The sequence below is a fragment of the Phyllobates terribilis genome, unplaced genomic scaffold (genome assembly GCF_046119375.1).
Source record: "Phyllobates terribilis strain yellow unplaced genomic scaffold, ASM4611937v1 Scaffold_8__6_contigs__length_399053987, whole genome shotgun sequence".
Classification (NCBI taxonomy): Eukaryota; Metazoa; Chordata; class Amphibia; order Anura; family Dendrobatidae; genus Phyllobates; species Phyllobates terribilis.
Window position 1 is genome coordinate 278,392,473 of NW_027362768.1, and position 26,037 is coordinate 278,418,509.

Sequence of the window (26,037 nt, forward strand, 5' to 3'; positions counted from 1 at the left end):
AAATTCTGGTTGTTTATCAGCTGATTTAGACTTTTGAGGTTGATAATGGTCCTTAAGGACCCATTTGTTATTTTTTTATCACGAACAGGGGGGAATAAAATCCCCGTCCCCATTATGAAACTGGGACTTCGTGAAGGACCTGCTTGTTGACTAAGTCTAACACTTCCGATTCTAGGGCCATCTGCTCCTCCCTGGACTTCCTCCTGGAGGTGATCATGAAGGTTCAGTGAGGGACCTGACTGAAGCGTATCTTTAGGCCGTTCTTTATGATACTCAACACCCAGGGATTTGAAGTGATGGCTTCCCAAGCTGGGATAAAATGGGAAAGCCTTCCCCCGACCTCTAGCCTCGCATCATTGGGGAGATTTTTTGGTACTGGAGGATGGTCCTCCAAACATGTAACCAGAGTCCTTTTTAGATCTGGGCTCCCATCTTTTCCCTTCTCCCGGAGGGCGACCCCGGTTAAATCTCTTCCTCCTAAAATAGGACCTTTTTGTGTCCCCCGTGAAACCTCTCTTTCTATCGCCAGCCTTCTCCAAAAGCTCGTCCAGTTTTTGGCCAAACAAGAGTTTACCATCACAAGGAAGGGAACATAGCTTATGTTTCGATTGTAGGTCTCCTGGGCAACCCTTGAGCCACAGGGCTCGTCTGGCAGCATTAGACAAATTTGCAGACCTGGCAGCGAGTTTAACTGAATCCGCTGAGGAGTCGGCCAGAAAAGCAGATGCTGCTTGTAGCAAAGGCAGATTGGAGAGGATTTTATCTCTGGATATCTTTTTATCCTTGAGCTGGTCTCCTAATTGCTGAAGCCACACCGTAAGTGACCTAGCGACACAAGTGCCTGCTACCACTGGTTTCAGGCCCCCTGCTGCTGCTTCCCAGGAGTGACGCAGGAAGGAATCTGCCTTCTTATCCAGAACATCCTTTAGACTGCCCGAATCTTCCAGGGGCAGGGACGATCTTTTGGATGATCGGGCGACAGACCCATCAACTTTAGGAATTTTGTCCCAGGACCCAGAGACACTATCCTCGAAGGGGTACCTCCTTTTAGAGGATGAGGGCAACACTCCTGATTTCTCCGGCTTCCTCCATTCCTGGTCTATAAAGGTCTGAATTTTAGGATTCACTGGAAAGGAGCGTCTTTTTTTTTTCCTCCAGGCCTGCGAACATAATGTCTTCCAGGGACCTGGCTGCCTTTTCCTCCCTCAACCCCATGGTAGATCTGACCGCTCTGACCAACTTGTCAGTATCCTCAATAGGGAAACTGGGCCTACCACTGTCTGATGAAGAGGAGGATGCTGAATCACTGAGGCAAAGATCCTCTGACTGGGAGGATAAATCATAGTCGGAGGAGATATCTTTATGGATTCTCTTTTTCCCCTTTAGTAAGCCTTTCAGGGAATCCTGAACCTCTAAACGGATTACGGACCTCAAATTAGAAGCGAAATCCGGGGTGCTCTCCGCTATGGCTTGGTTAATACAGCTTGCACAAAGCTGTTTCTGCCAATCTATGGAAAGGAGGGCCTGGCATAAGGCGCAAACCCTGTGCTTCTTTTTGGCGCTACTCTTCTTAGGTTCCTAAGGAATGAAGCACATAATAACTTTCCATTACTATTAAGTGACATTCACGAAGATCACTCACCCCTAAAGTCACAAAAGGGTACCGGATTTGGAGGCTGTGGCGGGACATAAGATGAATCCCTTCTGGATGGCCCTGAAGCGTCCGACACCTTACTTCTCCTGCTGCCGCTGCGGTTGCTGGAGCGGCCGTCCGTGTGCGAGGTGTCTGACTGCTTCTTCCGCTGGCGTTGATGAGATGGATGTTAGAACCTTGCTGTTAGGTTTTTTTTCCTTTGCTGGTCACATGACCTTGTTGGCCTATTTAATCCTGCTCCGCCCTTCTGGCTTTGCTGGACTTCATTGTATATCTACTTTCTAGCTAGCCTGTGCTCTGTATCTAACTCTGTTAGTTTGCTTGGTCTACTGACCTCTATGTTCTATATATTTTGTTTGTTCGTCTGTCTGCTACTATTTCTGTTAGGAGGTGTCCCATATTCCTCCCAGTCCTTAGTACTTGTAGGGATTCTCTCCCCACATCTATAGGTCTCCGTACAGACTAGCTTAGGACTTTAGCAGGTCTGATCGCAGGATCAGGTCCCCTGTTACATCGTAGGGATTAAGCTGAGTTCTATCGTAGGGACAGATCTCCTCTCTTTCCTTAGCTCTGGTAGCAGAACATAACAGTAAGTCCAGCCAGCAAATTCTCTAAGGAAAGATTTTTCTGTTCCATCATGGTGTCGGTTCAGGATTTGGTTCATCGCCTGCAGGGACTCTCTCTGGAGGTGGCCGAGCTCCGTCAGCACGTGAGTAACTGTCCTGGAGCACATTTCTTGGAGCCTAAGGTATGTTTGCCGGATTTATTTTTTGGTGAACACCGAGAATTTTTTTCATTTAAAAATGCTTGCTTATTGTATTTTCGTTTGAGACCTAAGTCCTCTGGGGATGAATCCCAGCGCATAGGGTTCATAATGTCACTTTTGCGCAAAGAGCCTCAGGAGTGGGCCTTTTCTTTGCAACCTAGTGATACATGCTTCAGATCAGTGGATAGTTTTTTTTCTGCTTTGGGACTATTATATGATGATCCTGACCGTGTCGGATCAGCTGAGACTGAGTTGAGACGTTTAAAACAAGGATCAGGTAATGTTGAAAAATATTGTACTCATTTCCGTCGTTGGTCGACTCAAACAGGGTGGAACGATTCTGCTCTGAAAAGTCTATTTCTTGCTGGGCTCAGTGAAAGGGTTAAAGACCTGCTAATTGCTTATCCTACACCTGAGGATTTGCAACAGGCTATGCAATTAGCTATACGGGTGGATAGAAGACTGCGTGCTAGGGTTAATGAGAGCAAATCCTCTGCTATGTCAGTTTCTGGTTATGATAATGTGTGTACTAACAGTGGTGAACCGATGGAGATTGGATCGGTGGCACCTCGCTCTCAAGAAAAAGACCGTCGTTTTTCGGAAGGCTTGTGTTTCTATTGCGGAAAATCTGGTCATTTGATTAAAGGCTGTGAGCTTCGTATGAAGAAAGAAAAAAAAAATGGTCAGTCACGCCCGTATTGCCTGTTTAAATTCCAAGGGTATATTTTTAGCTGCTTCCACGATTGCTCAGGAAAAATTAATGGAATTTCGGGTGTTTGTTGATTGCGGGTCTACACTGAATGTAATTGATGGGGGATTCGTGGAAAAACTCAATTTAAAACCTGAACCTTTATCATCCCCCATTGCTGTGGTTTCTGTGGATGGCTCCCCTTTGAAGAATATTACTCTCAAGGTCAGTGAATTTCCTCTCACTATTAATGGTGTTCACCATGAGAAATTGGATTTGGTAGTGTTGAATAACTTGCCTTCTCCAGTAATATTGGGTTTGCCCTGGTTAAAATTTCACAATCCTGTACTGGATTGGTCTACCAGTGAAATTAAATCCTGGAGCCATAAATGTTATGACAAGTGTTGTAACGGGCGTATTGCAGCTTTGGATAGGGGAGAATTGCCTGTTCCTATTCAGGATTTTTGGAGAGTTTTTTCTGAGAAAGAATCGCAGGTTTTGCCTCCCCATAGAGACTATGATTGTACTATTGAATTTGTCCCTGGAGCGACTCTTCCTAAAAGTCGTTTATTTAACCTTACTATTCCTGAGAGGAAGGCTTTGGAGGAATACATACAGACAAGTTTGGCCGCCGGTCACATTAGGCCCTCTAAGTCTCCTGTGGCGGTTGGATTTTTTTTTGTAAAAAAAAAGGACGGCGGTTTACGTCCTTGTCTGGATTTTCGTGAGATTAACAAAATTACGGTACGCAATCCTTACCCACTGCCATTGATTCCTGATCTGTTTAACCAGTTATTGGGGGCCAAGTGGTTCTCTAAAATTGACCTTAAGGGGGCATACAATCTGTTGCGCATGAAGGAGGGTGATGAATGGAAGACTGCTTTTAACACTCCTGTGGGTCATTTTGAGAATCTGGTGATGCCTTTTGGTCTTACTAATGCTCCTGCATTTTTTCAGAATCTGATTAATGACATCCTTAGACCTTTGATCGGTAAAAATGTGGTTGTGTATTTGGATGACATTTTGATTTATTCGCCAGATCTGGAGTCTCATTGGCGGAGCGTGCGTGAGGTATTACAGTTATTAATGGACAATTCGCTTTTTGCTAAGCTGGAGAAATGTGAGTTCGCTGTACAGAGAATTAGTTTTTTGGGCTACATTATCTCCAGCAAAGGTTTTGAGATGGATCCGGTTAAGGTTCAGGCTGTGCAGGAATGGCCTAGGCCTATTGGTTTGAAATCGATACAGAGGTTTTTGGGTTTCGCCAATTACTATAGAAAATTCATAAAAAAATTTTCTAGTATTGTCAAACCTCTGACTGATCTCACCAGGAAAGGTGCTGATGCGGTTCAGTGGTCTTCTGAGGCCATTGAAGCTTTTGTGTATCTCAAGGAGAGGTTCACCTCTGCTCCCATCCTTATGCAGCCTGATGTTACTAGGCCGTTTTTGGTTGAGGTTGATGCTTCCTCTGTGGGGGTTGGCGCAGTATTGTCTCAGGATAACGGGGATGGATTACATCCCTGTGCCTTTTTTTCAAAAAAATTTTCGGAGACTGAATTGAATTACGATATTGGTAATCGGGAATTATTGGCTATTAAACTCGCATTTGAACACTGGCGCCACTTCTTGGAAGGTGCGGAATTTCCCGTTCAGGTTCTTACGGATCATAAAAATCTGATATATCTTGATGCTGCCAAGCGCCTGAATGCCCGTCAGGCTAGGTGGGCACTGTTTTTCTCGCGGTTTAATTTCTCCGTTACTTACATCCCTGGTACTAAGAATGTTAAGGCGGATGCCTTGTCTCGCAGTTTTTCTCCCATAGTCGGTGCTGAGAAAGAGGAAAACATTTTACAAGAAGGTGTTGTGATAGCTGCTTTAGACTCCGTTTTGGAAGATGAGATTCTTAAAGCTCAGGAGAATGCCCCATCTAACACTCCTCATGGGAGGTTGTTTGTGCCTGGGACCTTTAGGAGAGATTTGTTTGTTGAGTGTCACGAATCTCGGTTGGCAGGTCATCCCGGAATCTCTGAGACCAAGAGACTGGTGGGTCGCAGTTTTTGGTGGCCTGGATGGCAGAAGGAAGTCATTAAGTGGGTGCGCCAATGTACTATATGTGCTAGATCTAAGTCCTCACATACTCCTGCTGCAGGGTTGCTTTGTCCTTTGGAGGTCCCCAGTGCTCCTTGGACACATTTGGCTATGGACTTTATAACTGACCTTCCCCCCTCTGAGGGTTTTACTGTCATCTGGGTGGTCGTGGACCGTTTTAGCAAGATGTGTCACTTGGTTCCCTTCGTCAAACTGCCCTGCGCTAAAACTCTCGCCAAGGCCTTTGTCAAGGAAATTGTCAGACTTCATGGCGTTCCTACTGACATTGTTTCTGATAGGGGTCCTCAGTTCGTGGCTCGTTTTTGGCGTGCCTTTTGTGACAGGTTGGGAATTCATTTGTCGTTTTCGTCCGGATATCATCCTGAATCTAATGGCCAGACAGAAAGGAAAAACCAGGATGTTGAGCAGTTCTTGCGTTGTTTTGTGGCAGACAATCAAGAGGGGTGGTCTGAGTTTCTGTCACTTGCCGAATTTGCTCAGAACAATCATACATCTTCTTCTGCTGGTTGTTCGCCTTTTTTTTGTTGTTCTGGGAGACATCCGTCGTTTGGGTCGTTCTCCAAGTTGGGATCTGCCGTGCCTGAGGAGGAGAATTTTTCCGGTGATTTGGAAAGAGTTTGGACGGATGTGCGTGGTAATCTTCAGGAGGCCAACAGAAAATCTAAAGACTACTTTGATAGGAAACGACAGGAGGTTTTGTTCGCTGTTGGTGACATGGTTTGGTTGTCCTCTAGGAATCTGCGGTTGAGGATTCCTTCTAAGAAATTGGGTCCCAAGTTTGTAGGGCCCTTTAAGGTGCTTCAGGTTGTCAACCAATCTGCTGTTAGGTTGGAGGTTCCTACCTCCTGGAGAATTAATCCGGTCTTTCATGTCTCTCTGTTAAAAAAAGCTGTTGTGTCGGATGGTGACGCCTCTGCCTCTGTTCCTCCGGTGGTGGAGGACGGGGAATATGAAATTTCTCGCATCCTTGACTCTAGACGGTATAGAGGTAGTTTGCAGTATCTTGTGGCCTGGAAAGGTTTCGGACCCGAGGATAACTCTTGGGTGAGGTCAGATGATGTTTCCGCGTCCAGACTTATCAGAGCGTTTCACAGGAGATTTCCTGATAAGCCTGGTCCTAGGGGATCCGGAGGATCCTCTTAGAAGGGGGGGGTACTGTTAGAACCTTGCTGTTAGGTTTTTTTTCCTTTGCTGGTCACATGACCTTGTTGGCCTATTTAATCCTGCTCCGCCCTTCTGGCTTTGCTGGACTTCATTGTATATCTACTTTCTAGCTAGCCTGTGCTCTGTATCTAACTCTGTTAGTTTGCTTGGTCTACTGACCTCTATGTTCTATATATTTTGTTTGTTCGTCTGTCTGCTACTATTTCTGTTAGGTGGTGTCCCATATTCCTCCCAGTCCTTAGTACTTGTAGGGATTCCCTCCCCACATCTATAGGTCTCCGTACAGACTAGCTTAGGACTTTAGCAGGTCTGATCGCAGGATCAGGTCCCCTGTTACATCGTAGGGATTAAGCTGAGTTCTATCGTAGGGACAGATCTCCTCTCTTTCCTTAGCTCTGGTAGCAGAACATAACAATGGAGGGGTCAGCTGCTGCTGCTCCTGGCTGTCCTGGTCTGCCATAGCTGCTACACCACAAGAGTATAGGCAGTGTTTGACCAGGACAACCCCCACCTTAAATAGGGCACATCCGGACCTCCTCTGGTTCTTGTGTCCTCCCCCCTCCTGGCACCCACCGGCCGATGTTAGAAATAAGCCGGCCGGCAAGCGCTTAAAGGGCGCCGCCATCTTGGATCCGGGTGCCGCCCTCCGACGTCATCGGGCACGCCTCTCCCAGCGTGCACCGCGCCTGTGACGTCAGGCGCGTCACACCCGGAAGACGCTGCTCCCGGCGTGCGACCAGCCAGGGGCCTGCGGCAGGGAGAGGACAGCGCAGCGGTCTGCGTGGAGCCGGAGCCCTCCTCACCGCCTGCGCCCGCTTGGACACGGCTCCAGGGAACTGCGGACGGCGTTTCTGGAACCCGGAACCCGGTGCACAGGCTGGTGCACGCTCTTCCACACCGGAACAGTCCCATCAAGGACAGGAAACCAACTGAAGCGAGGGAGAGGTACCGCCCTTTTATTTCAGACGGTTTCCTGTCCTTGGTGGGGCGGATCCCTCTCTCAAGGTGTGCTGTCATGGGTGAGGGGAAAACAGGCATTCCTCACATGTATTAAAGTTGTCAAACAGTCGCAAATCATGTTCACGGAGCGACGAAAACTTAAAGCCCGAGCACGCTGAAGATAATAGGTGCTCGCCCGAGCATGCTCGTAAATCTCGAGCAACAAGCATGCTCGATCATCACTATTCCTAACCTAATCTAACCTATGCTGCTTCTCCAGCTTTCAGACAAGACTTTCTAGCTTCTGTTCACTTCTAGCCATGTGTTCATCACCATCATTTTAGTAGAAGCTGGCGTGCCCGCTCTAGTGCCACACTTCACATCCGCCATGGCACAGTCTTAACTTAAGTCCCCTATACACATTAAAAGGCTGTCGATGGTTCGGCCAGCATCCATCTCGGCAATCTCTCCCATACATAGGAGCGCTTGTTTTGCTTTGGGAGAACAGAGTAATCGGCAGCCCAAAAACTTCTGGCAGCTGCCGGTAATAGCTGATCAGTGAGGGTGCCGAGTGTTGCACACCCACCGATCACATACTGATGGCCTCTATTAAGGATAGGTCATCAATAATAAAGGGTTGGCAAATATCTTTCTTTCAGTAAAAAGGAGGTTTAACTGCACAGCGATTACTAAGGGAGTCCATGTGCAGGGGAAAACTGCAGAGGAGACGCAACACTAAAGCCGTCCCCTTCATTCTCAGTATCGCCTCAATCATTCACAGATATAAGAGCCCCTTTAGGTGTCAGTGGATTGGATTGTCCCACATTAGACATATCCATAGCATCAGTGAGATCCCAATGTTCACTAGAATTGGTGACCTGAAAGGAGGCGCTGCAGGTGAGCATGTGTGGCACTGGTGCCATCCACTAACTCAATGGATTCTTCAAAGCTAGCTTCTTTCTAAATGAAGAAAGCTGGCTCTCTACTGCCACCTGGTGGACGAAGCCATGCTATAACTCAATAATGACGCCATAATGAGCTTTGCCACCTGATGTGGGATACTCTGCCTTAGGCCATGGCCCCACTATCAGTATTTGGTCAGAATTCTCTCCCAGGAGTTGGAACCAAAACCAGGAGTGGGTGATAAATGCAGAATTGGTGACTTGTTTCTATTCTACCTTTTCTCTGATTGTTCCTCACCTGGTTTTGGCTCCCACTCCTGAGAAAAAATACTGACCGAATACTGATAGTGGGGCCGTGGCCTTAGGCTGCGCTTAATTGGAGAATGTCAATTTTGCTATATGGGGGGAGTATGCGTAAAAACCCATGAATGGTCTTTGGGATAGCAGAGCAATTGTAGTACAGGCTTCTGTTGCAAGGTTAAAGTTTGTGGATCCATTCTGAGCCAGTATGCCAGCCAACATTGGTCGGGAAAGTTGTATTTGGCTCCAGGAATATTTCTTTTCAGTAAGTTGTTCAAATCGTTTGCCTATTTTGTGATATCTGATTCACAAAGACAATGTGCGAGTATGACATTTTGTTTCCTTGTAAGAAAAAAAAATAGCATCGGAAACGGTTATTATGCAACAAACAGCCGACAAGGAACCGCCATAAGTAAAAAAAAACAATGGTTCTTCCGTTTTAAAAGAAGCAAAATGTTAACTGATGATGAACCTCATTCCGGACGTCACTCGAAAGCCCGATCTGATGAAAATGTGGGGAAAACTCTGCAAGTCATTCTGAAAGATCGCCGTCAGAACATTTATGGACTCGTGGAGTCCCTGTCAGCGAATTTTAAAGGAGGAATGAAATGAGCTGCAGCAAAATTAGTTGTCCGCAACAACAGTTTCCAATTTTTTCCCAAAAGAAAACAAATATTTCTTAGGGTGCTTTCACATTGCGTTTCAGCACCCGCTGAGTGGCCCCGTTGGGGTTTACTTTATTTTATTCACTTATATAGCGTCATTAATTCCACAGTGCTTTACAGACATGATGGGCACTGTCCCCATTAGGGAATGTAGATTGTGAGCCCCATCAGTATGTCTTTGGAGTGTGAGAGGAAACCGGAGAACCCAGAGGAAACCCACGCAAACACGGGGAGAACATACAAACTCCTTTCTTACTTTCAAGCACCTTGCAAATGGGATTCACACGTATGTGCTGACAGGGCCATAGACTATAATGGTGATGGCCGACTGAAAGTGCGCCTGTTGTGCATCATTTTCGAGATTATACACCTACAGGAGGCGGACAATCAGATGTAGTAGACGGATGCCATCCGTGTGCTGTACGTGTTTTTTACGGGTCAATAGACTTGTATTGGCACTTGTCAGCTGTCCTTCTGGAAAAAAAAAACGGATATGTGAACAGCACCATAGATTATAATGTTGCTTTCTGTCAAATAAATGGACAGAACATGTACATGCAACATGGACGTCCGAATGAGGTCTGAAATAAAAAGATAAAACATATTTGGCATAGCGGCGTCTGTAAAAGTCCAGTCTATCAAAATATAAAATTAATCAACCAAAAGGGCAATCCACATAAAGGAAAGAAAACAACTGTAATTTGGACACTGCACCTATAGAAAAATTCAACAAAAAAAAGTGATCAGAACGTCGTACATGCTCCTAAATGGTAGAAATACTGCAAGTCATCATGCGAAACACAAGCCCTCGCACAGCCCCCGCCACGGAAAAACCAAGCCCTCGCCACGGAAAAACTAATCCCTCACACAGCCCCCGCCACGGAAAAAACCAAGCTCTCGCACAGCCCCCGCCGCGAAAAAACCAACCCCTCGCACAGCCCCCGCCACGGAAAAACCAACCCCTCGCACAGCCCCCGCCACGAAAAAACCAACCCCTCGTCACGGAAAACCAAGCCCTCACACAGCCCCCGCCACGGAAAAACCAAGCCCTCGCCACGAAAAAACCAAGCCCTGTGGCGGGAGCTGTGAGGGCTTGGCTTTTCCGTGACGAGGGCTTGGTTTTTCCGTGGCGAGGGCTTGGTTTTTCCGTGGCAAGGGCTGTGCGAGGGTTTGGTTTTTCCGTGGCGGGGGAAAAACAATGAAAAACCAAGCCCCCGCCACGGAAAAAACAAGCCCTCACACAGCCCCGACCCTCACACAGCCCCCGCCATGGAAAAACCAAGCCCTCGCACAGCCCCGGCCACGGAAAAACCAAGCCCTCGCACAGCCCCCGCCACGGAAAAACCAAGCCCTCACACAGCCCCCGCCACAGAAAAACCAAGCCCTCACACAGCCCCCGCCACAGAAAAACCAAGCCCTAACACAGCCCCCGCCACAGAAAAACCAAGCCCTAACACAGCCCCCGCCACAGAAAAACCAAGCCCTCACAAGCCCCCGCCACAGAAAAACCAAGCCCTAACACAGCCCCCGCCACGGAAAAACCAAGCCCTGTCACAGCCCCTGCCATGGAAAAACCAAGCCCTCGCCACGGAAAACAAAGCCCTCCCACAGCCCCCGCCACAGAAAAACCAAGTCCTCGCACAGCCCCCGCCACGGAAAAACCAAGCACTTACACAGCCCCCGCCACGGAAAAACCAAGCCCTCACACAGCTCCTCACAACCCCCGCCACGGAAAAACCAAGCCCTCACCACGGAAAACAAAGCCCTCCCACAGCCCCCGCCACAGAAAAACCAAGTCCTCGCACAGCCCCTGCCACGGAAAAACCAAGCCTTCACACAGCTCCCGCCACGGAAAAACCAAGCCCTCGCCACGAAAAAACCAAGCCCCGTGGCGGGAGCTGTGTGAGGGCTTGGTTTTTCCGTGACGAGGGAAAACAATGAAAAAACATGGAACAAACCAAGCCCCCGCCACGGAAAAACCGGCCCTCACACAGCTCCCGCCACGGAAAAACCAAGCCCTCGCCACGAAAAAACCAAGCCCCGTGGCGGGAGCTGTGAGGGCTTGGTTTTTCCGTGATGAGGGCTTGATTTTTCCGTGGCGAGGGCTGTGCGAGGGTAAAACAATGAAAAACCATGGAAAAACCAAGCCCCCGCCACGGAAAAACCAAGCCCTCGCACAGCCCCCGCCACGGAAAAACCAAGCCCTAACATAGCCCCCGCCACGGAAAAACCAAGCCCTAACACAGCCCCCGCCACGGAAAAACCAAGCCCTAAAACAGCCCCCGCCACGGAAAAACCAAGCCCTGTCACAGCCCCCGCCACGGAAAAACCAAGCCCTGTCACAGCCCCCGCCACGGAAAAACCAAGCCCTGTCACAGCCCCCGCAATGGAAAAACCAAGCCCTCGCCACGGAAAACAAAGCCCTCCCACAGCCCCCGCCACAGAAAAACCAAGTCCTCGCACAGCCCCCGCCACGGAAAAACCAAGCCCTCGCACAGCTCCCGCCACGGAAAAACCAAGCCCTCGCCACGAAAAAACCAAGCCCCGTGGCGGGAGCTGTGTGAGGGCTTGGTTTTTCCGTGGCGAGGGAAAACAATGAAAAACCATGGAAAAAAACAAGCCCCAGCCACGGAAAAACCGGCCCTCACACAGCCCCCGCCACGGAAAAACCAAGCCCTCGCGCAGCCCCCGCCACGGAAAAACCAAGCCCTCGCGCAGCCCCCGCCACGGAAAAACCAAGCCCTCGCGCAGCCCCCGCCACGGAAAAACCAAGCCCTCGCGCAGCCCCCGCCACGGAAAAACCAAGCCCTCGCCACGGAAAACAAAGCCCTCCCACAGCCCCAGCCACAGAAAAACCAAGTCCTCGAACAGCTCCCGCCACGGAAAAACCAAGCCCTTACACAGCCCCCGCCACGGAAAAACCAAGCCCTTACACAGCCCCCGCCACGGAAAAACTAAAAACAGCTCAGAAAATGGCGGCACAAATCAATTTTCTTTTCCTTACAAGGTTCTGAATTTTATTTAACTGCTAGAATAGTTTGTTATCGCCATGATCCTCCAGACGGGAACAATCAGGTTTCCAGGCCATTTTTTACCACACAATGAACATCATAAAAGAAATGCCCCAAAATACATAACAAAATCACATATTTTTTTCACCGTTCCACTGCTCTTGTACTTTATTCCCGTTTTCATGTCCTTTGAACAATAAAATGAATGGTCTCATTCAAACCCCCCCCAAGTCCTCATGGATGGAAAAATACAAAAATGTCTTGGGTGAAGAGGAAGAACAAAAGCGCAAAAATGGAAAAAAAGCCCAGTCTTGAAGGGGTTAATGGACTCCTGCTAATACAGGCCGCCCAATAACAGCACGGTTTTCCTCAACAAGATTTTTTCCAATCGTCCTAATACACAAGTGTAATGACGGTGTGCGCTGTAGCTGGCCGTACAGTGCGTGGTAATCAGCGCTACGCCACTGCTCGCTCCATTCCCGTTACTGGCAAGCTTACTGGTTACAACAGTAAAAATGGCGCTCGCTGTTTCCCCTCGATCTCCCACAAGATGGCGGACGTTGCTAGCGGCTTCCCAGCTGGTTTGGTTACAATGTGACATTACCATAACCGCTTCTGTTGTATTGTAGCTACGCACACGGCTACTCGAATATCCAATGCCTTATTGGTTCGTGTCTTAGGAAGTCCCGCCCTCTTAGAGCGTTCATTGGTTAGCAGAGGATTGAGGCTCACGCCGGAGAGCGCGGATTGGTCAGTAATTCCCACCGCCGTGCAAGTCCTCCTAGTGCGGAAGCGTGTGACAGCCGGCGGGGAGGTGGATGGAGGAGGCTTGTTGTGACTTGCAGCATCACGTGAGTGGCTACAGGTGACCGCTCGGGGCCGTTATCCCAGTGTGTGTGTCTGTGAGGAGGGCTCGGTCCTGTTGTGGAAAGCTCTAGGTTATTCTATGGTTATTATGGGGGCTGGACAGATTTTCCTTAAAATTTTGCTGCAGAGCAGTGAATAAAAAAATAATTATTGCTCCCCTGTGAATTTACCGCCACCCAGGTGTCCCACCCTCTATCTTATTAAAGGGATTTACTATAGTCACATTTTTCACCACATTGGCTTGTCTTATGTAAAATAAATCAGCTGTACTTCCCCTCCCCCGCTCCAACACCGCCTCCCCACTGCTGCGGAGACGTTCCTGACTACAGCATGCATCACCGCTGCAGCCAATCACAGGGCTTAGCAGCAGTGCTGATGTGCCCGGACAACCCCTTTAACAACCCTCCATGACTCTGCTGGTCATTGTTTACTTGCTACAGTGATGGCATCATGACTACCGCTCACAACAGCGCTGCTGCTAATCACCTGGCTCAGCATTGATGCTTATGGAGGCAGCACAAGAAGCTGAGCTCAGTGATTGGCTGCAGTGGTCACATGCGCACTGTGGTCATGATGTCACTCCTGCAACTCGTTAGCAATGATCGGGGTGTTATAAGGGGTTGTCCCAGCACATGTATGGTGCACCATTCATGCTGTTTAAATCAGCATCACTGCTAAGCCCAGTGATTGGCTGCAGCGGTGATGTATGCTGTAGACATAATGTCACCACTGCAGCCAGTGACCAGGAGCAGCAATGGCGGGCATCACTGGGGCAGGGAAGTACAGCTGACACCCCTTTAAAGGGATTGTCCCAGTTAGTACATTTATGGTGTCTCCACCGGGTAAATGTATAGTAGACGCGGGTGCCATTCATCTATATGGGAGTTCTGCTCCCCATTCTTGAATTAGATTTGGGTCCTGTTATTGGGAATGCTATAAATGTACGAGCCGGACAACCCCTTTACATGATAAAACCTTTATTTTGCACCCAAACAGCAGATCACATAAATGGCCTTGATCTTTGTATTCCTGCTGGAATTAGGGGTTAATAATGGGTGACAAATCTAATAGTACACGCAGTCCTGGAGACTTCTTCCTATCTGGTTCTTTTTCATTAACCCTTATTTCCCGGTGATGACGTTTCTCCCAGTGACTTCCATGGAGCTGTTTGGAAAAATATTCAACACTGTGAGCGCGGTGGGCAGCCTTTTCACAAATCCTTATCGAGTGCGGGAGGTGGCACTTTTGGACTATGTCGGATGCCATCGAATTCGGGAAGATGGACGAGTCTTACTCTACAAGAGCAAGACGGCTAAATCGTGGGAATGTCTCTTGGTGAATCCTCTCTCTCCACAAAATGCCTTTCGGTAAGTTTCCACTTGGCTTTCTCTGGTGCGGCTCGCTAAACTGTTGCCAATATTGGCAATGTAGAAATGATGTAAAGGGGAGTTAAGGATGGTGTCTAGGAGTCCTGCTGATTGGGAAAGAGGGCCCCGGTGTATGTGTCCATCCCCAGCCTTGACCTCTATGGGATAAGTGGGAGTTATTCACTACTCAACCCTGAAAACCTGACTTTAGGTCATCTGATGTACTGACTTTCCCCAACAGAGGCACCAATCTCTCCCTAAGGACTTGTTCACACTTCAGTATTTTACATCAGTATTTGTAAGCCAAAACCAGGAGAGGAACAATCAGAGAAAAAGTATAATAGAAACACGTCACCACTTCTGTATTTATCACCCACTCCTGATTTTGGCTTACAAATAAAGATGTAAAATACTGAACGTGTGAACGTGGCCTAATACTAGTTTGCTACAATGAAAATGATTATCATAAAATTAAAGAGGTTACAACGATTGTCCACAGGATAAGTGATAACTTGCTGATTGGTGTGAGTTCGATCACTGGAACCTGCACCGATCGGCAGAACGGGGAATTTTATTACCTTTTGCAAAATGTTGCAACAGGTCTAACACCCGTCCACCGCTCCATTCATTCTCTATTGGACTGCTGGAAAAAGAGGAGTGCAGTGCTCAGCAGCTCCATAGGGAATGAATAGAGCGGTGGTCGAGCATGTGCACAGTCACTCAGTTCCAACAGGCATAAAAATTCCTCGTTCTGACGATCAGTGTGGGTCGCAGCAGTCAGAATCCCGGTGATTAGAAAGTTATCACTTATCCTGTTGACAAGCGATAACTTGTTTTAATTGGACAAACACCTTTAAATATTATAATGTGTAACTCATTATGATCATATTTTGCAGAATGAACATGAGAAAAAGCAAAAGTGCAAAAAAGGAAAATCACCCTCTTGTTAAAGGAGTTATATAGAAATATATTAGTCTTCCTTTCCTCTTCCGTTTGCTCTGTTGTAGGAGTGTGACTGTCAAAATCATGATGGTTGACAGCCGGCTTCCTGCAATTAGGCAGCGGGGAGCCGACTGTCTTTCATCATGACATCGGCAGTCATGCCCCGTGAACAGAACAGCCCAGAAGAGAAGCCGCTGCCCTGTTGATGTGATGTCAGTGGAAGCCGCAGAGACACCGGCAGGAGGGGACCGTGACAGCTCTGACGGCAGAGATCGGCACCGGGCACAACAGGCAGGTAGGTAGCAACTACCTGCCTGTTAGTACCTAGGCCCATAGTAAAAAAAATATTATAATCCTAGCTAACCCCTTTAAGGGTTTAAAAAAAAATACTTTAACCACAAAAATCTGACTTAAACAATAGGTAATTTCCTGAAGATGAGGCCTGGATGCTGAAGCATAAGTTGGCATTTTTTTTTTTTTATAAACTGGTTCCCCAGCCCATAAATTGTAGTCATAAAAAGGCTCAGAACTGTTCTGGTGCTTTGTGTCACGCAAGGTGTGGGAAAGACTTAGTGCAACACAGAGGGAAGAGGGAAAAGGAGCCCAGACACTAGGGAAAGGGGGGAGTGGAGACCTCCTAGTCTGATCTAGTGTCACCCTGTCTCAACTACCGTCCCTATATTGGCTCTTCACCAATCGCCGTATGCGTGTCTCACCCTGTTTTTCCCTGGCGTATGGCTAAGGCTAGGGAAGGAAGGAGATGAGCATTAGTCGATCTCCACTTAACTCTATAGACAACAAGGGTAGACAAACGGGGGGGATTGCTTAGCTTTAGACGACTCCAAACAAATGCGCACACAGCCTCAAGCTCCAGAGAGGACGAAGTACTGCTCTTACTAAAGCCTCACAAGTAGTAATGAATATTGCCAGCACCTCCCTCTCAGACACACCAGGTATTTATACACCCAGGCCAGGGAGCTAATTAGCCAGAGGGAGGTAGCCGCTGAGTCCTAGAGACAGCCTCTAAGAAGATGTCTGTAATCCCAAATGTAGAGAACTCCTGCAACTAACTGCAGGGCGGCTGTCTGTCACCTCTGACACACTCATGACACTTACTCGTTCCCTAGCGGTGTGTGCTAAATGTGTGCTAAATGTCCGGAAATGCCCGTCTCAGCTAGTGATTGATGTAGTGGCCATTTTCGGCTTGTCAGATCACTCCTGCCAGAGTGCACGCAGAGAGGTCACAAAGCCTCTGCTCTCTAGTGACTCTCTACTCCGCTCAGGCAGGAGCAATGCGCTTCAGTTGTCTGAGCTGCGCACTTTTCGGGTGACCTTTGAGCATTCATTGGGGGTCTCAGGACCTGGACCCCACCAGCCTGCAGGCAATTAAAGCGTCTGCTACATATAAAAAAAACTGAAGGTTTACTTACTTTTTCAGCTTTGTTTAAAATCCAGGACAATTAAAGAGCCGGCTCATTCACTGGTACAGAAACTTGGCCTGGAAGATCCATTCTTTCTAGACTGAAGCTCTGCCAGCTGGGTTATTAAAGAACAGGTTTGGGCAGAGTTAAATCTGTCTTAAGGATACAAAAATGCCAGCAATTTCCTTGTATTAGGTTTCACTATTACTTTAATTTTTAAGCAAATGTGAATCAATGGCATTTCAGAATTTATGTACAAGGCCGACTGCTGGTCATCCGTCTCTATGATGCTGTTGGCTTGGGGCATTAGATCTGCTGTTGGGCCTGTATTTGTCTCTAGAGTCCAGGTGTAGAAATGGCCTGTATTCCGCTGATGGAGAAATTGGTCTTGGAGTAGTTTTGCCCTGAAGACTTTCTTGTCTTATTAATAAAGGAGTAGTCCCACAAGGACAACCTCTATATGTATGCCCTATTGGGGCTTATGGATGTCATAGACGGGAATGCCAGAACGAAAAGCTACTTATGCCATAATTACAATTTACACTGTTTTTGTGTCTAGATATTGTTGTTTTGTGCCTCTAGTTCTTTTCAGGGCTGTGGAGTCGGAATTAAATGGACTGACTCAAACAATATATAATAAATTGGGTTCAGTAGTACAATGTAGGATGTGCTGTAAATGTTTTCATAAGAATTTGTTAAAGTTATGAAATGTCCTATAAATGTCTGTCCTGTTCCTGATCTAAGGATCTCTGCTTTTAGTTGAGATGAATCTGTGCTGCACTTTATGTACACGCTCAGTAGTGAGGCCGTGTTGTGGGGTCTCAGTCAGGGATATTGAGAAGTCGGAGGTTTGGCTTACCGACTCCACAGCCCTGGTTCTTTTCATTCCATTTTAGAATGTCTAGCTATGATTGATTAAGGGTTTTTCTACACGAAACGCGTAAGCATTATGTTTTTTTAGTTTAACATTCTGTCAATATTTTTATCCTATATGATTAAAGGTAAAGTTTTAACTACTTTCCTTTGGTACTGGAGAACATTTTGACCTACTCAGTAACTCGTCCCCTGGACCCTCTTGCACACGGGTTGTAGAGTGATTCCTACTCTAACAAGAAAACTTCAAGACCCCATTGAACCTAAGAATAGAGGGACAGAAGAATGAATGCTGCACCCCATTTCCCCGCACCGCAGGTGGCAGGAAAAGCCATTGTATGGGAAGAAGGGGCCGAAAGAGTTCAGAGACCTCTTCATTCTGAGGATCACGGGTGTCTGATAGCCCTAGTGTTACATTTCACCTTTCCATGCCAATAACAGCTAATCAAAGGGGGTTACAGACCTGGCTTAATTTATCACAGAGTTATCGTCATTCACATATTTACTTATAATTGAATGTTTCCAATCTCCTCTCAGTCTATTTCAGTTGGATTCAGAGACAGAAGCTTTACGTCTGTTCCAAGAATATGCAACCAAAATGCGTCCATTCTATGAGAGCTCCAGACACGGTCTGCGCCTGGACACTGTCCAGCTACTAACAGACTGTCTACGTGGGCACCCCAGCTGGTCTTTGGCACACGTGGCTGTAGAGTTGGGTCTTCGGGAAAGTTTTAAACACAACTGCATTCTGAGGTAGGTACGTTGTTACTTTTACCGCCTAATTCCGGCCAGCCACAGCCCAGTGCTTGCAAGCTAGACAGCCGCGGTGGTCGGTCTCCTAGGCAACCAGCTGTAAACAAAAGAAAAGTGTTAATATCTCAAGAACGGTTGCAAATTTTAATAAGCAGTGAATTACAAATGTGCTTGTTTTTGCTAACACAATCTGACCATAACCATCTCTGGAAATGGGAATAACCCTTTAACATTGTTAATAAAGACCCCTTGAAGAAAGTTTTTTGTTTTTTTTTGTCAAAAATTGTATGCCTTTCTTAAATAAAATCCTTGAGGTCCTAACGGTAATCATATTTGTAGGGTTCCTTGTGTGCTAGGTAAGAAGTTGAAGTGAAGGTGGACTTGAGTCAGAGGCGATGTCCCCAACATCTGATAGCAGGAGAATGGGGACAGACTGCGGATTTTGCTTAGTTCAGTGATTTATGACAGTAGCCTTACAGCAAAGGACAGCAAAACTGGAGAAAGAAGCTATGAGGATGGCAAATATACGTAATTCTGTGGAGTCCTATATATCAGGGTTCCCCACCTCCAGTCCTCAAGGCCCACTAACAGGTTATCTTTTCAGGATTTCCTTACTATTGTGCAGGTGATGTAATTATCACCTGTGTAATGCTAATGAAATCCTGAAAACGTGGCCTGTTGGTGGGCCTTGAGGACTGGAGGTGGGGAACCCTGCTATATAGAAGCATTGAGGACAGGTGTCTTTAGGCCTCATTCACACATCAGTGATTTTCTCGTGAGAAAATCGGTCGGAGTTTCATCAGTGTTTTTTTAATCAAAGTTTGGTCATTGTGTCAGGTTTTACCATCAGAGTTTGGTCAAAGTTTCATCTCTGATTAGAAACCAAAAAAAAATCTCTATCCTCTTCTGTCTAACAGTCTGTGAGAAAGGGAAAGCACTCTGATGTCATCCGATTGCAGTCTGATTTTTTTTTTCTCTGACCCATAGATTTGCATTGCTGATTTTGATCCAAAAATCGGACATGTCTCCGCAATTTTGTGCGGAACGTTAGTTACTTGAAAAATCATGGACATGTGAATGGCAACCTTCACTATGCTGGGTACTAGTGCTATCCGTGAAACACTTGGATAGTACTCATACACAAAATATGTATAATGAGGTTTTAAATGATTGACATGTTTATTTGAAGCAACACTTTGACCATACAACACTTAGAGAAGATGACTTGTGCCGACTCTTTGCTGTAGCCATAATTACATTTAATCATTTACATTGATTGATCATTACAGAATTTTGCAATTTTTTAATTGAAAAAAAAGGAACATTAGTTACTGTATAAAACTCCATAACCTGGTGTCAACAAGCTGTAATCAGATGCTTTTTGTGGGGAGCTCAGGTATTATCCTTTATATGCAATACAGAATTTCCTTTTCCAGAAGTGTGAATAGTACTGAGTGTGACGATGGCTGCACCCCACTTCACCTGGCCTGTAAGAAAGGGGATATTGAGTGCATACAGGAGTTGGTGGAAGAATGCCAGGCTCGCCAGGATATTGCTGACTTCAACGGCGAGACCGTGTACCACTACGCTGCCCGGCAAAACAACCCCCGTGTTATTGAGGTTATTATTTTTGTCCTGTGCTGTCTTTCCTTGACATATAATGATTATGCTTCAGTAATGCATGATGTGGCTGCACAAATCCTTTGTAAAAATCCTCATCATCAGTGCAGATTTGGTGCGTTCCTGTAACACCGTTTCTAAACTGATCCACAACAATATAAAGGAAACACATATACTGGTTTTGAAAAGTGTACCAAATCTGCACTGTGTGATCAAAGGTTTAAGCTACTACCTGATGTGAATGACTTACCCTGCTGCTTGTTTTTCTCTATGTCTTACACATTTTTTGCTTTATGTATGTTACATCCTCAGATCCTGTGCTCCGTACCTTCTGTTGGAATCAACCACCTGAGCAACACCGGAGAAACTCCATTGCATGTGGCTTGTCGCATGGGCAAAACTGAGTCAGTGCTAGCCTTTTTGCGCAGCCATGCTCGCTGTGATGTCCTTGGAAAGGATGGATACGCCATTCACACGGCTATGAAATACTCAATGAAAGGGTGAGGCAGACACACTATTCCCTCAGGAATTGCTCCAATATATATATATATATATATATATATATATATATATATATATATATATATATATATATATATATATATATATATATATATATATATATATATATATATATATAATATATTTCATGTAAGCAGTTCTACATTTTCATTGATATTTATATAGTACAGTTATATAAGCCCCAGATTGTTTTTTGTAACTATGTTCAGCCATTTATTAGTTATCCTGGATGCTGGATTTCCAAAAGGGACAATCACTGTTGGAGCTGATAGTCCATATTAGTTTTCATGTTTTTTTTTTTTTTTTTTTTTTTTTTCTTTTAGTTCTCCGAAATCCTTGCTTTACTGAGGCCAAACTGGGAATTTAATAATAAAAAGAAACGTAACTACGTATCTTTGTTTTACCTAGATGTGCTGAAGCTATATTAGATGTTTCCGCAAACCAAGTCCATGTTGAAGATCCTAAATATCATGGAATCCCTTTGCATTGGGCAAAGACCGCTGAGGTATGACATTGCTGGACATCCTACTAATATTATAAATGCGAAAGTTTGTGATTATGTGTGTTTGTTACTCTTTCACGAAAAAACTACTGGACGGATTTGCATGAAACTTTACAGTAATATAGATTATACATCGGAATAACATATAGGCTACAATTTGTAATGATTTTATGTAATTTTGGTCGTAATATAACGATACATGTCAATTAAGTCGGAAAAAAATCTGGCCTCTGAGAGCTATCTTGGCGTATGCTGGAGTTACACAAAGATGATGTACCGTAGAATTGTTTGTCTTAAATAGTTCTAAATAAAAGTCCGCGACAGCATATATCTACCTTTTATGTGGAAGCCACTATGACCAAAATTGTGAACCATAAATTTAATTAAATTAGATACTATTTTACAATGCACATTTTAGTATATTTATCAAACTTTTTAGTATATTTATCAAACTCTTATATACACATATACACAGGTGATATTTAAATGGCTGATTTACAGCAGTCAGAAGAGATTGATAATACAATAATTTGCCCATAGTGGATCATTGTATAGTGAGGTCACAGTTGCCGCCTGTCCACAGTCAGAATACAGGGGTGATCATATACCGTGGCCAGGTACAAGTGTGGCACAGGGGGTTCACACACGACCCCCAGGGACTGACATTTCCTAGAAACTTTGGCAGCTGTCAGTCATGAGCTCACCCTGATACATTACACTCTGGAAACAGCTGAAGGGAGAAGGATAATTTATGACATTTTCTCAGACTTAAAAAAAAAATAGCCCAGAAAACAGCCCATATGTCAGGAACAGGTTACTAGGGAACTACACGTCCCAGCACGGCCTGCCCGCGCCCACAGCCCGGGGGGAGTGTGAGGCTTCCACCTGCAGGTTGCCCGGGGGCACCGGGCTGTCATTGTCCTCACACAGGGGGTTCCCGCCGCCATTGTCCCTCCACATAACACCGTATAATAAAACATGCGCTCACCTGCGCCAGCTGCTGCAGCCGGGAATGTTCCGAGCGCCTCACCTGGGCGGAGGGGAAGTGACTCACACACGGGGAGGGGCAGTTACCTGAGCGCGGCTCCATGGAGGATGCACACACTGCAGCCTGACAGCACCGGCAGCAGCGCTACACAAATGGCGTCCTCCCCTCCTGTGTGCAGCACAGCCCTGTGTGTGTGCAGCGCAGCATGTCACCCACAGCACCAGCAGGCTGCTCCCAGCTCCCACAGAGCACTGGGAATGGTTGCTATGGGTAACCGCGCCACAGCTGCTCCTCATAGACCATGTCACCCACAGCACCAGCAGGCTGCTCTCAGCTCCCACAGAGCACTGGGAATGGTTGCTATGGGTAATCGCGCCACAGCTGCTCCTCATAGACCAGTCATATACAACTGATATCGTCTGTACAGCGATCGTAATATAACTAATTAGATTGTTTTAGTATTTTGTTTGAACTTTACTAAGTACCTATTTTGTAATTAGTGCTTATAAAAATTCCGCGAAAGCGTAAGTCTAACATTTCGCAAAGCTCTAATAAAGCCCGAGCTATGAAAATAATTAGACGTGATGAGACGTCTCAACAAGCCGAGCAACGAAGGCTTGAGCAGGCGGTGTGTTGTGCGGCACAAAGAGCTGCAGAGACTCCAGAACAATCCCAAGCCCGACGTGAACAGCATGCGGAGTATCTGGCGTCTCAACGGGCTGCTGAAACCCCAGAACAGTCCCAAGCTCGACGTCAGCAGCAAGCGACTTACATGGCGTCCCAAAGAGCCACTGAAACTTATGAAATGGCCGAATCTCGCAGACGCACTGTTGCTGAAAGGGCAGCACAGCGACGTCAAACATTTACAAGAAATACATGGATATTGTTTAATAAAGCTGCATTTGAGTATGACGAGACTCTTGATTATGAAACTCACAAGCTTATAAAAATAGAAGCAATGACCATAGATTGCAAATATTGCGGAGCTCTTAAGTGGAAAGAGGAAGCAGCAGGTATGTGTTGTTTGGGCGGGAAAGTAGCTCTTCCTTATATAGACGAGCCAGTTCAACCTTTAAAAGAGCTTTTCTCTAATGAAACTGATGAATCTCGCCTTTTTCTAAATAATATATGAAAATACAACATGTGCTTTCATATGACGTCTTTTGGAGCAGATCAAATTGTCTCAATGCCAGGGTTTTGCCCGACCTTTACAATACAAGGACAAGTATACCACCGTATCGGTTCTTTAATTCCTACGTCCATTTCGCAACCACAATTTTTACAAGTTTATTTCATAGGTGACGAAGAAGAACAAATCAACAGGCGTACTGAGTGCGTGCAAAGCGTAGATAGAAACATAGTTAAAAAATTACGAGTACTTCACGACCACAACATTTTGGTGCATGAATTTAAAACGGCTAGAGACAGAATGATCAATGACGATCATTTCAAAGTAGTGATTCACCCAGACCGTGTACCACGTGGTCAACATGAGAGACTATTCAATGCCCCTACTACAAATGAAATAGCTGCTGTAATAGTTAGTAGCGAACAAACTATGTCTCGGGACATCGTTGTGCAGCCGCGCTATGGCATGCTCACTAGGGTTCCCGATAAACATAGATTCTATGACGCTCTCGAGTACCCAATCATTTTTTGGAAAGGACAAGAGGGGTACAGCATTGATATTCCTCAGATAAATCCAATTACCAAACAAGCAATGCCAAGCAAAAAGGTGTCCTGCAAAGATTTTTATGCCTTTCACTTGATAGTCCGTCGCATTGATTTTAATTTGAGGCTTAAGTGTAGGCTCCTACTTCATCAATTTCTGGTCGACATGTATGTAAAGATGGAAAGTGAGCGCTTAAGGTTCATTTCTTTAAATAAAAAAAAAAACTGCGCGCAGAAAATTATATTCACTTGCAAGATGCAATAAGAAATGATGCGGATTTGGATCCAAATAACTTAGGTCAGATGGTGATTCTCCCGTCATCATTTGTAAATAGCCCGAGATACCTACACGAATACACACAAGATGCGTTCACATACGTACGTAATTATGGGAGGCCTGATTTATTTATTACAATGACTTGCAACCCCGCTTGGCCAGAAATCACCAAAGAGCTTATCGCTGGTCAAAATTCAACGGACGGACATGACTTAACAGCTCGAGTATTTAGAATAAAAGTACAGAAGTTGGTAGCTCTTCTTACAAAAAGGTAACATATTTGGTGATATGCAATGCTTCATGTACTCGATCGAGTGGCAAAAGCGAGGTTTGCCTCATGTGCACTTACTGCTGTGGTTAAAGGAAAAATTGCATCCGAACCAAATTGACGAAATCATATGTGCTGAGATACCAAACCCAGAAACCGATCAAAAGCTCTATGATACAGTGACAAAGAATATGATTCACGGGCCATGTGGTACATTCAATTCTTCATCGCCATGCATGAAGGAAGGAAAATGTACCAAAAAATATCTGAGGAAGCTTTTAAAAGATACTCAAACCAATGACAAAGGTTATCCTTTGTACAGGCGCAGAGCACCAGAGAATGGTGGACGCACGACTATTATAAAAACCCGTAGAGGAACACAGGAAATATTGGTGGACAATAGCTGGGTGGTCCCATATTCTCCACTCTTATCAAAAATTTTTAATTCTCATTTAAATGTAGAGTTCTGTAATACGGTACAGGCGATAAAATATATCTGTAAATATATTAATAAGGGTAGCGACCAGGCTATTTTTAACATCCGCCAGCAAGGGAATGTTAACATTGACCCAAGAGCTGAGGTGCAGACCTTTAGAACCGGCCGATATGTTAGTAGTAACGAAGCAGCGTGGCGGATCTTAGGTCTGCCTCTGCACGAGAGACACCCAACCGTCACTCATCTCGCGATTCATTTACCCAATGGCGAGAGGGTTTACTTTACGGAAAATAATTTTAGAGAGAGATTAGAAGCACCACCTAAAGCTACACTAACTGCATTTTTCCTGTTGTGCCAAAGTGATACGTTTGCAAAAACATTACTTTACATTGACGTGCCTCGCTACTTGGAATGTGGCACGGAAGCAATGGAAACGTCGTTTACAAGGAACACCTGTCGATGGCTGGCCAGGTGTGAAGGCAGGAGACGCTCTAGGTCGCATTTACACGGTGCACGTTAGCAATTTTGAATGTTATTGCTTGCGTATGCTGCTGAATGTAATAAGGGGTCCAACCAACTTCTCGGATTTAAAAACATTTGAAGGTCAAGAACTTGCAACTTTTCGGCAGGTGTGTGAGAAGATGGGGTTGTTGGAAGATGATAACCACTGGGATACCACCTTAGAAGAGGCCGTGCTATGTCGCTCCCCGGCGCAAATAAGAGAGCTGTTTGCCATATTGATATGCATTTGCGGTTTATCCAATCCTCTACAACTCTGGCACAAGTATAAAACTGCGTTATCAGAGGATATCATGCACAGATTTGAAAGAATGGATCACGTTAACGATGATCTCTGCTTCAATGAGGCGTTGGGGCTTATCGAGGACAAAATATTAATAATTTCTGGAAAGAAATTGTCCGATTTTGGTCTACCCTCACCGCGGCGTAGAGGAGAGCTGTCGAACGAGTTGATAAAAGAGCTAAGCTATGATACCAACCAGTTAGACGCTCACGTTTGCAAAACTGAGCCACGTTTGCTACCTGATTAAAGAGAGATTTATCACAAAATAGTAGGACGAGTTGAGAATGGTGAAGGCGGACTTTTTTTATCTTGATGCCCCGGGTGGTACAGGAAAAACTTTCTTGCTTAATTTACTTTTATCAAAAATTCGTAGCAGTCATAACGTTGCATTAGCTGTGGCTTCCTCTGGAATTGCTGCAACATTGCTAAGCGGTGGACGGACGGCACATTCAGTCTTTAAATTACCTCTTAATCTGGTGAACGAAGAAACCCCATCGTGTAATATCAGCAAGAGCAGCGCCCGTGGCCTC

At 45.8% G+C, this 26,037-nt stretch overlaps 1 protein-coding gene and 1 long non-coding RNA gene across 4 annotated transcripts in view; one reads left to right on the plus strand and one right to left on the minus strand.

Annotated features, from left to right (window-relative positions):
- Positions 1-12,914: 12,914 nt before the first annotated feature.
- The window catches only part of PLA2G6 (phospholipase A2 group VI), a 66,204-nt gene continuing 53,081 nt past the window's right edge, over positions 12,915-26,037 (plus strand). For 2 of the 3 annotated variants that reach the window (XM_073644284.1, XM_073644287.1), the window contains exons 1-6: positions 12,915-13,049; positions 14,216-14,432; positions 18,206-18,421; positions 19,858-20,041; positions 20,354-20,541; positions 20,972-21,068. In XM_073644284.1, the coding sequence (XP_073500385.1) occupies positions 14,224-14,432; positions 18,206-18,421; positions 19,858-20,041; positions 20,354-20,541; positions 20,972-21,068 (894 nt within the window). In that variant the 5' untranslated portion in view covers positions 12,915-13,049; positions 14,216-14,223. Of the gene's footprint in view, positions 13,064-14,215; positions 14,433-18,205; positions 18,422-19,857; positions 20,042-20,353; positions 20,542-20,971; positions 21,069-26,037 lie in introns of all 3 variants that reach the window. The other variant, XM_073644286.1, reaches the window with a different exon arrangement.
- Positions 17,080-26,037, minus strand: part of LOC141157258 (uncharacterized) — a 114,114-nt gene continuing 105,156 nt past the window's right edge. The window contains exon 3 of the long non-coding RNA XR_012247772.1: positions 17,080-18,518. This is a non-coding gene — a long non-coding RNA (uncharacterized lncRNA). The remainder of the gene's footprint in view (positions 18,519-26,037) is intronic.